This window comes from Bos grunniens, chromosome 9 (genome assembly GCF_055505025.1).
Source record: "Bos grunniens cultivar Pamir isolate PY7600 chromosome 9, Bosgru_T2T1.0, whole genome shotgun sequence".
In the NCBI taxonomy this organism is placed as follows: domain Eukaryota; kingdom Metazoa; phylum Chordata; class Mammalia; order Artiodactyla; family Bovidae; genus Bos; species Bos grunniens.
Window position 1 is genome coordinate 23,804,960 of NC_141173.1, and position 13,644 is coordinate 23,818,603.

Genomic DNA, 13,644 nt, shown 5'->3' on the forward strand with positions numbered 1-13,644 from the left:
GAGGTGGCTGCATGCCAGATTTTTCTGTATGCTGCCCATTCCCTCACAATCTGCGCTCATTTTAATCTATTTTTAACGTATTTGGTATTTGTACCCGTCTTTGTGAGATCTTAGTTCCCCAAACAGGGATCAAACCCATGTTCCCTGAAGTAGAAGCATGGAGTCCTAATCACTGAACCGCCAGAGAAGTTCTTGAGCCAGTCTTTCTATACCCTATTCTTCAATCATTAATACATTTTCCACCCCAACCTATCTACGTGAAAAGTAAGAAGTATTACTTGCTCAGTTGTGTCCGACTCTTTGTGACCCCATGGACTGTAGCCTGCCAGGGTTCCCTGTCCATGGGATTCTCCAGGCAAGAATACTGGAGTGGGTAGCCATTCCCTTCTCCAGGGGATCTTCCTGACCCAGGGATTGAACCCAGGTCTCCTGCATTGCAGGCAGATTCTTTACCATCTGAGTCACCAGGGAAGCCTAACCTAAGTATTTCCTCCATGAAATTAAAAAAATACACTGTTAGATTAGTCAATATTCCATTTAAGCTGTGGTAAATTAAACAGTGAATAACTAGGTTATAAAAGAAGATGAGAAATTTCCTTCCAAACATTAGACAGTATTATCTCCAATGTTTTCTATTTGCTTCCCCTCAAAGTGTCAGATCTGAGATGCATAATCAAAGTATTTATAAGAAGACGCAGTTCAAGGTTATAGTCAGAGGGCCATAATTTTTAGACATCAATAAATGAACTGAAAGACACGCTATAGTTAACTTTCATTTGCAAAACTAAAAAGATTCAAAGAAAAGAAATACTAATGAATTTAGTGGATACGCAATATTCTTTTTAAAAACACAGAAGTCATTTGAAAACTAACCCACATTGCAAGTAAGTTAAACTAAAACCAGAAATAATTACTCAAAAACCTATGGATGATTATAAGACCTTGGCTATCTAGCACATAGAAAGGGCACAAAAAAATTTCAGAACTAGATTTATAAGAGCACACTTGTTTATATCATTATGTAAACAAACCATAAATAAATCTTCAAATCTTTCATATCTGTGCTTTCATTGTACTACCTAAAAGCCCTTCCAAAGGCTTTCATTTTTCCTTTCCAAGCAAACAAAAATAAAAATGAATTCCTAAATAATCAATTGTTCCCATCTTTCTTTACATGTGAAATTACAGAACAAACAATTTGCTATTTGTACCTTGGTATGATGGGAAAATTTCTTTCAGATGGCAGAATAATTATCTCCGTCATATAAAACTTAGTGGTTTCTAGAAACAAAAAATAAGAATGTTAAAAAGCTCCACAATTAGTATTTCTATTGTGGGCATGTTGGTCTCAAATTATGACATTTCAAAATAAATATCTGATATACTGGTACAATGAATATTCAGTAAAACTTTTCTAAAAGCGACTTAGCTTCAGAAGACAAAGATTGATGAAACTATAAAATGACAGCCCTGAGACTTCAGATAGCTCAGTGTTGTTTCAGAAGAGCATGCCCTAGATGAGTCTGGTGCAGCAAGACTCTGTTCACAAATATGCATTGTTATAAAAACTAGGCACATCACAACCATAGTCCACTCATCTAAAACTCAGTCTTTTGGTTTCCTCATTTCTGTAGAGTAGCCACAGTCCTAGGAGTCACTGAAAAAACCTCTTTAATCATAGTATTCTAAAGCCCAAGCACAGAAGCTGTGAACCTTACATTAATATATACCCAGAATCTCAATGAGTGTATTAATATCCAATTTTTACCAAATCTGGTTATCAGATTACTTCATTTACAGAAAAATTTAAACTAAATGTTTAACAGAAATGAACATAAACATAACCATTTTTGATTTTTTTAAAAAATCCATGAAAAATGTTCACTCACTAGTAATGAAATGGAAATTAAAATGAAATATTTTTAGTATCAAATAGAAAAATGTTTTTTAAAAATAAATTGTAGCAGCAATGATGATATGGAGAAACAGTTACACTTATTCTCCTCCTGCTGTCAGGATTGCAAATAACAGATTTTTGGAAAGCCACTTGGTGAAGGCATTAAAAATATATATACATTTTGGCTGAGAATTGGTTGAGAAAATCAAAGTGAAAAAAAAATATGCATACATTTTTAACACCATAATTAAATGCCTTATCTCAAAGAAATACTCACAGATATCTGTAAACGTTTATCTATTAAGGTGCTTACAATAATATTAATAGAAAATACTACAAAATTAAATTTCTAAAAATTGAGGATGGTTGAATTAAATAAACATCTATATATTTCAGCAAGAGAATTTTATAGTCATTAAAAGTGGTGTGCCAACAAATTTTTAATTGTTTTAATAAGATGAAAAATTGTTCCTTGTAGATCTTCTGTAAACGTTTACAACTGCTCAATGCAACACACAGAAAAAGGCAAAAAAAAACAGGATTATTTTTTTTGAATCATTATGATGACTTTATATATTTCCCCTTGAAGTTCAATTTTTCACTTTACTATTTAAAATCATGCTATTAGATGCAGAATTGAACTTTTTAACATTCTAAAGTGATCCTTTTGTCCCAGTTGTTGTCGAAACTATAGTTTAATTCCACAATTTTAATCCCACAAGGTAGTACTAATTTACAAAATTAACATTCACTTAGTGTCACCAACATATTGGCCACTTTCTTGACCAATCCTTCAAGAACTTAGACCCTCTTTCTGGAGTCATTTCTTTTGCTTAATATACTGGTAAAATTTCTTTTCATAAGAAACCAAATCACTAGAATTGAATTATCCTAGTTTTTGCTTGACAGAGAATATATTTATCCTTGTCTTGATTCTTTCGTATTTGGACATTTTCTCCTGATATAAAATCCTAGGTTAACAGTTTTTAACCTTTGTGCACACTATCATTCTCCTGTCTTCAGATCTCTATTTCTGCTGTCCCTTTGAAGGTAATGTCTTTTTCCTTTGTTACTTTAGAATTTTTCGTTTTCCATTTTTTTTAATTTTCCCTCAGTATCACTGTGACGTATCTAGCTATATACTTCTATGTATTTCTCTCATTTGGGCCTCATACACTTAGAATTCACTGGACTTCAAACTACAAATTGTAGTTCTTCGTCACTTTTGCAAAATCCTCAGCAATTCTCTCTGTAAATACTATGCTCTAGTCTATTTCTTTCTTCTAGAAGCACGATCAAACATGCATTAGATCTCCTCTGCGTTTTATGTCTCTTACCCTTTCTCCTGTATTTTTTACCTTCTTGTCTCTCTGTGCTGAATTACAGATTTTTCTTCTCATCTATCTTCTGTTCACTAATTCTTGCTCCATGCTGTGCTTAATCTGCTGTTAAGCTACCCACTGAGTTTTAAATTTCAATTATATTTTTAAGAAATTCTGTTGCAGATCTTCTCCAAATATGCTTACTGTTTTAGTTGCCTTTACCCTTTGATTATTTCAAACCTGTCTTTTATGCTGTTAAATACAGTAAGCATAGGAGAAGGCAATGGCACCCCACTCCAGTACTGTTGCCCAGAAAATCCCATGGATGGAGGAGCCTGGTAGGCTGCAGTCCATGGGGTCGCTAAGAGTCGGACACGACTGAGCGACTTCACTTTCACTTTCCACTTTCATGCATTGGAGAAAGAAATGGCAACCCACTCCAGTGTTCTTGCCTGGAGAATCCCAGGGACAGAGAAGCCTGGTAGGCTGCAGTCCATGGGGTCACACAGAGTCGGACACGACTGAAGCAACTTGGCAGCAGCAACAGTAAGCACGGTCATTTTACAGTTTATATCTGATAATTCTAGTAACAGGTGTCTGTTTCTATTGTTTGCTGTTTTTGTTATTTCTCACTGATAGAAGTCTAGTTTACTTATGTGACTATTTATGTTTGGTTGTATGGTACACACCGTACTTGAGAAATTCTTTGTGGGAATAATATAAGTTTTCACAATGAGGTATTTTCCTCCAGAGATGACTTGCAATTGATTTTCCCAGGCCCGTGGCATTATGTCTAGTTCTAAGCAGACTAACCACGTTCAAGATCTGAAATTCCTACAGCCTCAAAGGATTGATATTTGTCTGTAATTTCACAGGCTTGTATTCACTTGTGATTTGCCTTCACTGTGCCATGTAGTCATTCAGGGTCTCATATTTTTGTGCAGTCACCTGTTAGATTCTCACTTTGTGTAGTCTTCGATATCAAAATTCTAATTTTAGAGCACTAGCAAATGCAAGGAAAAGATGGTTTTTAATTTTATGCTAACCTCTGTTGAGTGTGCTTTTGTGGTAATCTACATATTTTCCATTTATCTTGCTCTTCATTCCTTCCTGTGGATTCCAATTAGCATCTGCTTATCTTTCACTTAGCCTGAAGAACTGTCCTTAGTATTGTCTGCTAGTAATGCATTATTTCCACCTATTTATTAAAAAAGTCCTTGTTTTGCCTTCAGTTTTGAGGTAGTGCTTTACTGGATATAGAATTATTAATTGAGAGGTGTTACTGTTTTCTCCCCCAATATTTTGAATTTCAAGATTCTCTCTTCATCTCTTGCTTTTATCAGTTTGACTACAATATGCCTGGGTGAAATGTTCTTTGTGTTTATCCTACTTGAGATTCACTGCAGTTGTTGGATCCAAAAGTTAAAATATTTCACCAAATTTCACAACATTTCACCCATTTTTTTCCCTGATGTTTTTTCTCCTCACCTTCTAAAGCTCCACTTACACATTTACTAAAACACTTAACATCGTTCCACAAGTCTGATATTCTCTTCATTTTGAGACTTTTTTCCTGCCTGTTCTTTGGATTGATTAATTTCTATTCACCTATCTTCCCTGGTAGCTCAGATAGTAAAGAGTCTGCCTGCAGTGCAGGAGACCTGGGTTCGATCCCTGGGTCGGGAAGATCCGCTGGAGAAAGGAATGGCAACCCACTCCAGTATTCTTGCCTGGAGAATTCCATGGACAGAGGAGCCTGGCAGGCTACAGTTCATGGGTTTGCAGAGTTGGACACAGCTAAGTGACTAACACTTTCATTATCTTCAATAATTTTTGTTTGTTTCTATCATCTCAAATACGAGGTTTTAGTTAATCCAGTGAATTTTTCTTTAGTTACTGTACTTTTCAGCTCTGTAATTACCAACTGGGTGTTTCTCTGAAGTTTCTAATTTGTTGAGATTTGCTATTAATTTGTCTTTTTAATTCTTTGCCATATTTATAATTAGTTATTTTGACATCTTTGCCTGCTAATTTAATATTTGTACTTCTTCAGCATCCGTTGAGTCCTGCTTTTTCCTTGAGTATGAACCACTCCTGTCTCTTTCTTTGCATGGCTAATAATTTCTAGAAGGAAATAGGATATTATTGTAATCAGTCAGTCAGTTCAGTCACTCAGTTGTGTCCGACTCTTTGCGACCCCATGAATTGCAGCACGCCAGGCCTCCCTGTCCATCACCAGCTCCTGGAGTTCACCCAAATTCATGTCCATCGAACTGTAGTAATTCTGGATTTTCTTTTATCCTTTGAAGGGTTGTTGGTTTATAGGTCAATTAATAAGCTTGGACTAAAAAACCACAAAATATGCCTTGCCACAGTATGTAGTCACCGTGTCCATGCTCAGTTGTCTTTTGCTTAGCTTGACTCCCTATAGAGTATTTGCTATCTCTACATAGTTTGGCTATCAGCAAATCTAGGGCAAGGTTCTTCTCAAATACTTCAAACCACTAAGGCTTCCACCTTCTGCTACCCAAATTGTATATGGACTAAGGAATGAACCAAAGGCACAATAAATGTTCAGGTCTCTCTAAGCTTTCAGTTCCTAATGGACTCCTTGGCATCTATTGTATGTATGTAGAGTTTAGCAATCAGTCAGAGCTATGCTAGCTCAGCCCTTCCAAGACATTCTTGCTTTCAAAATATCCCCTCTTAAATTTCTACTTTCTCCTTTGCCTACCCTGAACCAAATCTTTAACCACCTATAAATAATAAAGCTGTGTTTTTTCTCCTTCCCAAATTCAGGGGCTAGGGAAAATATGGCAATGACCTCAAGCAAAAAAGCCACAAATTTGCCATTTTAGCCCAAAGCAGTAGCAGTTTTTGATAACGGAACATTTCTCAAATCATTGCTTCATTTTGGTTATTTTCTAATAGCTGTTCTTCTGAACTTGTACAGTTCTGTACTTGATTCCTTCAGAGGGGAACTATGCATTCTCTTTATGCCACCATTTTTGAAACTATGGGTGTGCTCAGTCGCTCAGTCACGTCCAACTCTTTGGGACCCCATGGACTGTAGTCTGCCAGGCTCCTCCATCAGTGGAATTTTCCAGGCAAGAATATTGGAGCAGGTTATCATTTCTTACTCCAGGGGACCTTCCTGACCCAGGGATCAAACTCGAGTCTCTTGCGTCTCCTGCATTGACAGGCAGGTTCTTTACCACTGTGCCACCTGGGGAGCTCCACTGGGGATCCACTAATTTACTTTTAGAGTAGATGTGGGTAACGTTCTCTTACATTACCCCCTGACACACGCTCACATACAATGACCTCCTAATATACTTAGGTATCACATCATAAAGGTTTTTGGTTAAATTGCTATTCAGTGTTCACATGATTGTAACCATAATCATACCCTGGGATTGCTCCTTTTTTGTTCAATCTTCTGTTTCCCACAGTGCATAACTGCTTGCTTTTTCATGTGTTTTGTTTTCCAAACACGTTTAGCTAATTTTGCCCATATGACAAAATGGCTTATCTCCAGATTATTTGTTATATGTGGTCAAACAATTCAATGACTATCAGTTTCGGTGTATAACTGAAAAAAATCTTTCTTTTACAATCTTCTCTGTGCTTGCTTCAATCCAGACTGTTATTCTCTGGGCCTGCTGTACACCCCTCCCAGTGGGATTCCTTAACTCATTCTCCTGTGTTGAATAATCTGCTCCCCAAATCCCACATTTTTTCTTTTGAGGTTCAGTTCCTACTTTTGCTGATGCATAACCCTATGGTAGATTCCCTAAGGAAAATATAACTTTGAGGTCCATGTTTTGAGGCCCTATAGCTCCAAAAATGTATTTATAATCTTCACGCTTGACTATCTGCTGAATTTTGGGTTGAAAATCTTTTTCCTTCTAAATTATGAGGGCATTTTTCATCATCTTCTAGCTTTCAATGCTGCTGTTAAGAAGTTCAGTGCCATTCTAATTCCTAATCCTTTGTACATTACCTGCTTTTTGCTCTCTAGAAGCTTTGTCCTTGGTGTTCAGAGATTACTCTGTGATGTGGCTTTAAGCAGCTTCCTCATCATCCTTCATTAATTGTTTAAGACAGTTAATGTATACTTTCAGTTTTCAGCTGGGGCCCATAAGTCCTCGTTCTAGGAAATATCTTTTTAGTGTGTTTTTAGTATTTTTGTTCTTGATGGATTTTTGTTATTTTTTATATATATATAATATTATATAGATATATAATATATTATAAATATATTATTTATATTTTATTTGTTATGATGGATTTCCCACACCTTGTTGTTTCTATTCTCTTTCTAGAATTTTCAGCTAGGTGCTGGATGTCCTAAAAGGCTCATTTCATTCACTCATTCAACAAATATTTACTGGGTACCCACTAGATGTCAAATATTGTTCTAAGGGCTAAACTCATTGTGATAAATGAGATAGACAATATTCCTATCCTTAGGAAACTTACATGATCTTTTTTCTTTTTAATTTCCTTTCCAATTTTCAATCTCTGTCTTTTGATCCTGATTTCTGAAATAATTCCTTAATTTTATCTTCTTTTGCTTAGTTTTTTTTTAAAGCTATTACATCTTTAATGTGACATTCTCTGAATTGTAGAGGCAGTATTATTTCATTTCTCCAAGGACATTTATTATGGTTTTTTAAGAGATTTTTTTTTTTTTCTGTTTTATACATAATTTGTTTCTTTTCAATGCCCCTGCCCTGTGCACTTGATTATTTATTTGCTTTGGACTGTCTTTAACATTTATTGATTCTCAGCAATCTGTTCATATTTAAATGTAAAGTAATAAAATGCTAAGAGAAAGCTCTTGGGTGGTTATAAGGCCTGTTGACAGTAGAATGGCTGAATATAAGCTCATTTTTGTTGTTGTTGCTGAATGATCCCTAAGAATCGGTGTCTGCAGACCTTTTCTCTGGTTAGTCCACTTCCATTATTCCAAGAAAGGCTGCTCCAATCTCCTACCGTTAATGTACAAGCAAGTTGCAAAGAGAGAAAGAGTCTCAGGAATCTAACGGCTCCTATACAAACTTTGAATTAAAACTTCCTGCTTTCAGCCCCTTGTCCGTGATAACTGCTATCTCTCAATTCTGTCCATTTCTGGGATTCCACAGCTGAGTTCTGGCTCCCTCGTGCAGACACCATGGCTGCAGCCTCCTCCACACAGCCAAGTGTGTTCCCACCCCGCTCTCAGCTTCACAGCTTCCAAAGACGTCTGCTTATACCTCCGGTTCACATCACTGTTGTCTCCTCTCCACTTCTCTTTTGCCTCCATGGATGTCCTTTTTTTTTTTTTTAATTCCTTAACTGACTTTTTAACTGGGCTTCAGGGAGGAGAGAAAAGCATGAAAAAAGTCAATTCACCTTATTTAGCTGGAAGCCTTAAGATTTTCTAAACTGTTGCTAAGGGACTTGCTTTCATTCTCCAAAAATGACATTGAGGGTGGCACGCTATACTGCTACTCATGATTCCTTTTCTGTTCACTCTGAGCAAGTGACTACTTATGAGATTCTGATGATCTTAAAAAACAAACAAAAAATGCCACCATCTGCTTTCCCTTGAGGATAGCAGTTTCACTTAAATCACATCTTCTAATTAATTATATTAAAAACAATTATTCTTCACCCATGAAGCTAACATGTGCTGGAGCTCTCTAGACATTTTTAAACCACATCTATAAAGAGTGATGAATTTTAATTATCAGGATTTTCATTATTAAACTTTATAGTGGCATAACACAGATTTTACACAAAATATAATTAACACTACTGGGAAAAAGAACAAGGAACAGAGTATACAACTCAGAATGTGTTTTCTTCCATTTCAACAACTTCTGTGTACCCCCCCACCCCCTCCCCATTCCCAAGCCTCAAAACACAGCCCTAAGGCAGACAACAACCAAGAAAAGCATCTCCTCCATTATCCCTGGTAACCAATTCCTCTGACTGAGGAGTTGTATTTTAAAAAAAAGCTTCCACCTTCTTTGAGAAACAAACTTTACACTACTTTTTATCTAAAAGAAGATATACAATATTGAAACGACCCAAATTCTGAATACTTAAGACTCATTACGATGTACTTATCAAGGTCAAAATACACAAACTTCTTGGCATATTGGATGATATATTAGTTGATTTCTATTTTTAAAAGCATCAATTCTCAATTCTATAACATGTATTAGTCATCTCTTTCATATATATGTCCCATAAAATCCCCTGTTTTGTTTTTTTTTTTATACATAACAAGAAGGCAGTCATTTGGGCTTTTTTGTATTATGAAATTCTTACCTGATGACACAGTCTCTCCCAACATTACCTTGCAACGCTTACAAATTACTTTGGTATTTGCCTTTGGTTTCTGTAGAATAGAAAAATGTCATTTAAATGTCATTCAGCTTTTCTTAAAAGGAATATATAATTTTAACATGATCTCTCGAGTATACATTGAACTTTACATTTTATTTTGCCATCTACTAAATACTGGGAATACACTTAGCTTGTATGCATAAACCACATGCACAGAGATCTTTCTTTTTCAAGTCTAGAGACAAAATAATGAACAGAACAATTATTCCAAACCAAATCACTTCCTTATAATCTACATGTGCCAAGTAATTTGAACAAGAAGCATCTTAAAAATTCTAAAAAGCACCTCAATATTCTTGATTAGAATGCGTATGGGTGCGTTCTAAGTCACTTCAGTTGTGTCTGACTCTTTGCGACCCTGTGAACTACAGCCTGCCAGCCTGCCAGGCTCCTCTGTTCAAGGGATTCTCCAGGCAAGAAAACTGGAGTGGGTTGTCGTGCCCTCCTCCAGGGGATTTAGAATAAAATAGGCAGGCAACAAAGGTAGAAAGGTAGGTGACTTGCCCCAACTCATATGTTTAGAAAACAGAAGAATGAGAACTTGAACTCATATTATTCTGACTCCCAGTCCAGGGCAACTTATGTAAAAGTAATCTATAATTCATAACCACCATGAGAAATTAAAAATACTTAACCCACTCATATAATTCTATTTTTCCATTTAATATATGTACTATACCTGAAAAGACAGAGACAGTGTTCTAGAACAAATTCCTGGAACATTGTTAAACTTAAAAAATCCAACTTTATCAATAGGGATACAGATTAAAACAGCAGGCAGTTTTTCTAGAATAATTCTAGAATTATTAGAATAATTCTTTCTAATTATTAAGAAAACAAAAGACTAAACTTTTAAACACAGAGAACAGATCTGTGGTTATTAGAGGTTGCAGGGATGGGCAAAAATGGGTGAAGGTGGTCAAAAGGTATTGTTGCTCAGTTGCTGAGTCATGTCTGATTCTTTGCCACCCCATGGATGGCACCACGCCAGGCTCCTTTGTCCTCCATTATACAGATTTTACCAATTCTGTTAGAAATATCATCTAGTGTCAGGTTTTTTGAATCAAAATTCACACAATTGAATGCATGAGGTACTGCTTTTTTTACAGTTTGTTTTAAATTTTCATTTATTTATTTTGGCTGTGCTGAATCTTCATTGCTACGCATGGGCTTTCTCTTCCTGAGGTGTGAGGGCTTCTCACTGTGGTGGCTTCTCTTGGTAGAGCACAGGCTCTAGGTGCACAGGCTTAGTCGCCTCACAGCTTCTGAAATCTTCCTAGACCAGGGACTGAACCCTTGTCCCCTGCATTGCCAGGTGGACTCTTAACCACTGGACCACCAGGGAATTCTGGTTGTTGTTGTTCAGCTGCTAAGTTGTGTCCGACTCTGCAACCCCAAAGACTGCAACATGCCAGGCTTCCCTGTCCTTCACTATCTCCCCGAGTTTGCTCAGGTTCGTGTTCATTGAGTTGATTATGCTACCTAACCATCTTATCCTCTGCTGTCCCCTTCTCCTCTTGCCTTCAATCTTCCCCAGCATCAGGGCCTTTTCTAATCAGTTGGCTCTTCACATCAGGTGACCAAAATATTGGACCTTCAGCTTCAGCAACAGTCCTTCCAATAAATATTCAGGGTTGATTCTCTTTAGGATTGACTAGTTTGATCTCTGTGCTGTCCAACGGACTCTCAAGAGTCTTCTCCAGCACCACAATTCGAAAACATCAATTCTTTGGTGCTCAGCCCTCTTTATGATCTAACTCTCACATCCATACATGACTACTGGAAAAACCAAGCTTTGACTATATGGACCTTTGTCAGCAAAGTGATGTCTCTGCTTTTTAATGCACTGTATAGGTTTGTCATAGCTTTCCTTTCAAGGAGCAAGTGTTTTTTAATTTCACGGTTGCACTCACTGTCCTCAGTGATCTTGGAGCCCAAGAAAATAAAATCTGTCACTGTTTCCACTTCTTCCCCTTTTATTTGCCATGAAGTGATAGGATTGTATGCCCATCAGATGCTAAAGGCCTGCTATTGTGTCACTGAGTAATAACTGTTTATTTTGTCTGGTGTGAAAATGACACTGTGGTCATCAAAAAAAGAATAATCTATATAGGAGTGAATTGACATAATGTTTAGAATTTGTTTTAAAGCACTTGAGCAAAAAACTAAAAATAAAAGGGGTAGATGAAGCATACTGTATGAATCAAGATGACTGATGGAAGTTCATAATTCTGTTTTTTTACATTTGCAAATGTTTACAAAGTTCAACACATTATTTTAAGAAAAAAGAAATCCCTGAACTTAACAAAACAAACAACCAAAAAAGAAAAAAAAAAAAAAAGGTAAAACTGTTAGTCATACTTACTGGCAAAAATAGCAATGTTCAATTTCATTTGTTCTTTAAAATATAGGATGAAGTCATATGTGTGGCTACTTTCTAAGTCTAGAACAATATTATGAATCTTACCGAAAGTTGAGATGCCACCTTTATCAATCTGCTTATCAGATGCAAAATTTTCATTTCATTGGCAGGCATAAAAAATATCACAAGAGATAATAGATCTAAGAATAGGGAAATCTTCAGTAGATATCTTTTGAAAAGAAAAGGTATACTGCCATATTCACAGAGGCACACAAAAAAATGCTACACACACAGGGGTATTGAAGGAAAGGAATAAGAGTTGAACTTTACATTTGTTTACGCTCTTTTTTTGGTCATTTATGAATTTTGTAATTCAAGAGATATGCTTTGAGTAATTCATTGTCGAGGATGCCTTAAACAGAATTAAAATATACATTCCTAATGCTGAGGTGAGTTATCTCTTAAAATTTTTTCCCACAGTTAAAATACATTTTTTTAAAATAAAGGTTCACTTGTTCCCAGTCCCAGTAGCATTTATTTTAAAAATAATAGTTCCTGTTCCACGTGGGCTCCTCATAAAATACGTTTTTATAATCTCCTACAAGTAGAGATAAAAAAATTACTTCTATCAAATACTCAGATAACACACAGAACGCATCATTCATGTCTGATAAGCTCAACTAGTCTTGATCTTTGAAATTAACATATTATAACGCTTTCAATTTTGTGAAAGAGAAACTCTGCTTTGCAGTGCATTTTTCTTGACCTATGCTTCATGGAAATAATCAAGCAAGTTGTGCAGAACAGCAGCCTAGCAGTGTAGGAACTCTACAGAGCAAACATCAAAGACAGACATTGTTGTGGACTAATTAAATCAATATATCTGCACGATGGCACTGCTGCTACGAGAGGTGGATTAGCCTTCTGTCCTCATTTTTACTTTCCTTTGTGTGGCTTCCATTCTAAGGACCCTTGATACTGTCTCACCAAAAAAATGTTTCCCAAGAGATACCATTAGGATGCTGTGTCACCATGTGACATTTCAAAACCCTGCTAGATGGCTAGACGGGGTGATATGAGAAATAGGTTTTCAACAGCACAGAGAAGCCTTGTTCCCACAGGAGCCATGAGAGCACTGTGTAAGAAGTCCCTCCAAATTTATGTTACTATTTTGGTCACAGGCATATTCTTTCAACTGCTGCAATATGCAATTAAAGTGAAACTTCCGTCCAAGCTAACTTGAAAACAATCTTGTCAACAGTAACTTGTCATGACAGTAATTTCCCATCATCTCCTTGTTACTTAAAAAACACAATATGTGACTATGACACAACTCATAGGATGGCTGTTCACAATTAAGAGAAATTCTTGTAAGTGGCATCATAACTGATAAAGATGCAAATGTGAGGAGCTTGTTTTCATATAGAATACAGAGTTCATCTAAAAAGGGAAACTCATGGTTTTGTTTATTTAATCTTTCCCCATTTCTCTTCTACTCACATCTTCCAAATATTTTTAAAATGTATAGTTAATCATAAAAATGAAAGTTAATATACGTAAAAGAGTAAAGCATTTGTATATTTAGATTAAAATATAATTTTACTGCAACCATATTAAATATAACAGATTTACATTAAGTGCTTACCATGTATCTTTGAAAACTA

The 13,644-nt window shown here is 36.0% G+C and overlaps 1 protein-coding gene across 11 annotated transcripts in view; it reads right to left on the reverse strand.

The window, feature by feature from the left end:
- Positions 1–13,644, reverse strand: part of UBE3D (ubiquitin protein ligase E3D) — a 166,566-nt gene that overhangs the window by 124,572 nt on the left and 28,350 nt on the right. For all 11 annotated transcript variants that reach the window (XM_086316960.1, XM_086316959.1, XM_086316955.1 and 8 more), the window contains exons 5-6: positions 9,541–9,610; positions 1,212–1,281 (exon numbers count right to left, since the gene is read on the reverse strand). In XM_086316960.1, the coding sequence (XP_086173086.1) occupies positions 1,212–1,281; positions 9,541–9,610 (140 nt within the window). The remainder of the gene's footprint in view (positions 1–1,211; positions 1,282–9,540; positions 9,611–13,644) is intronic.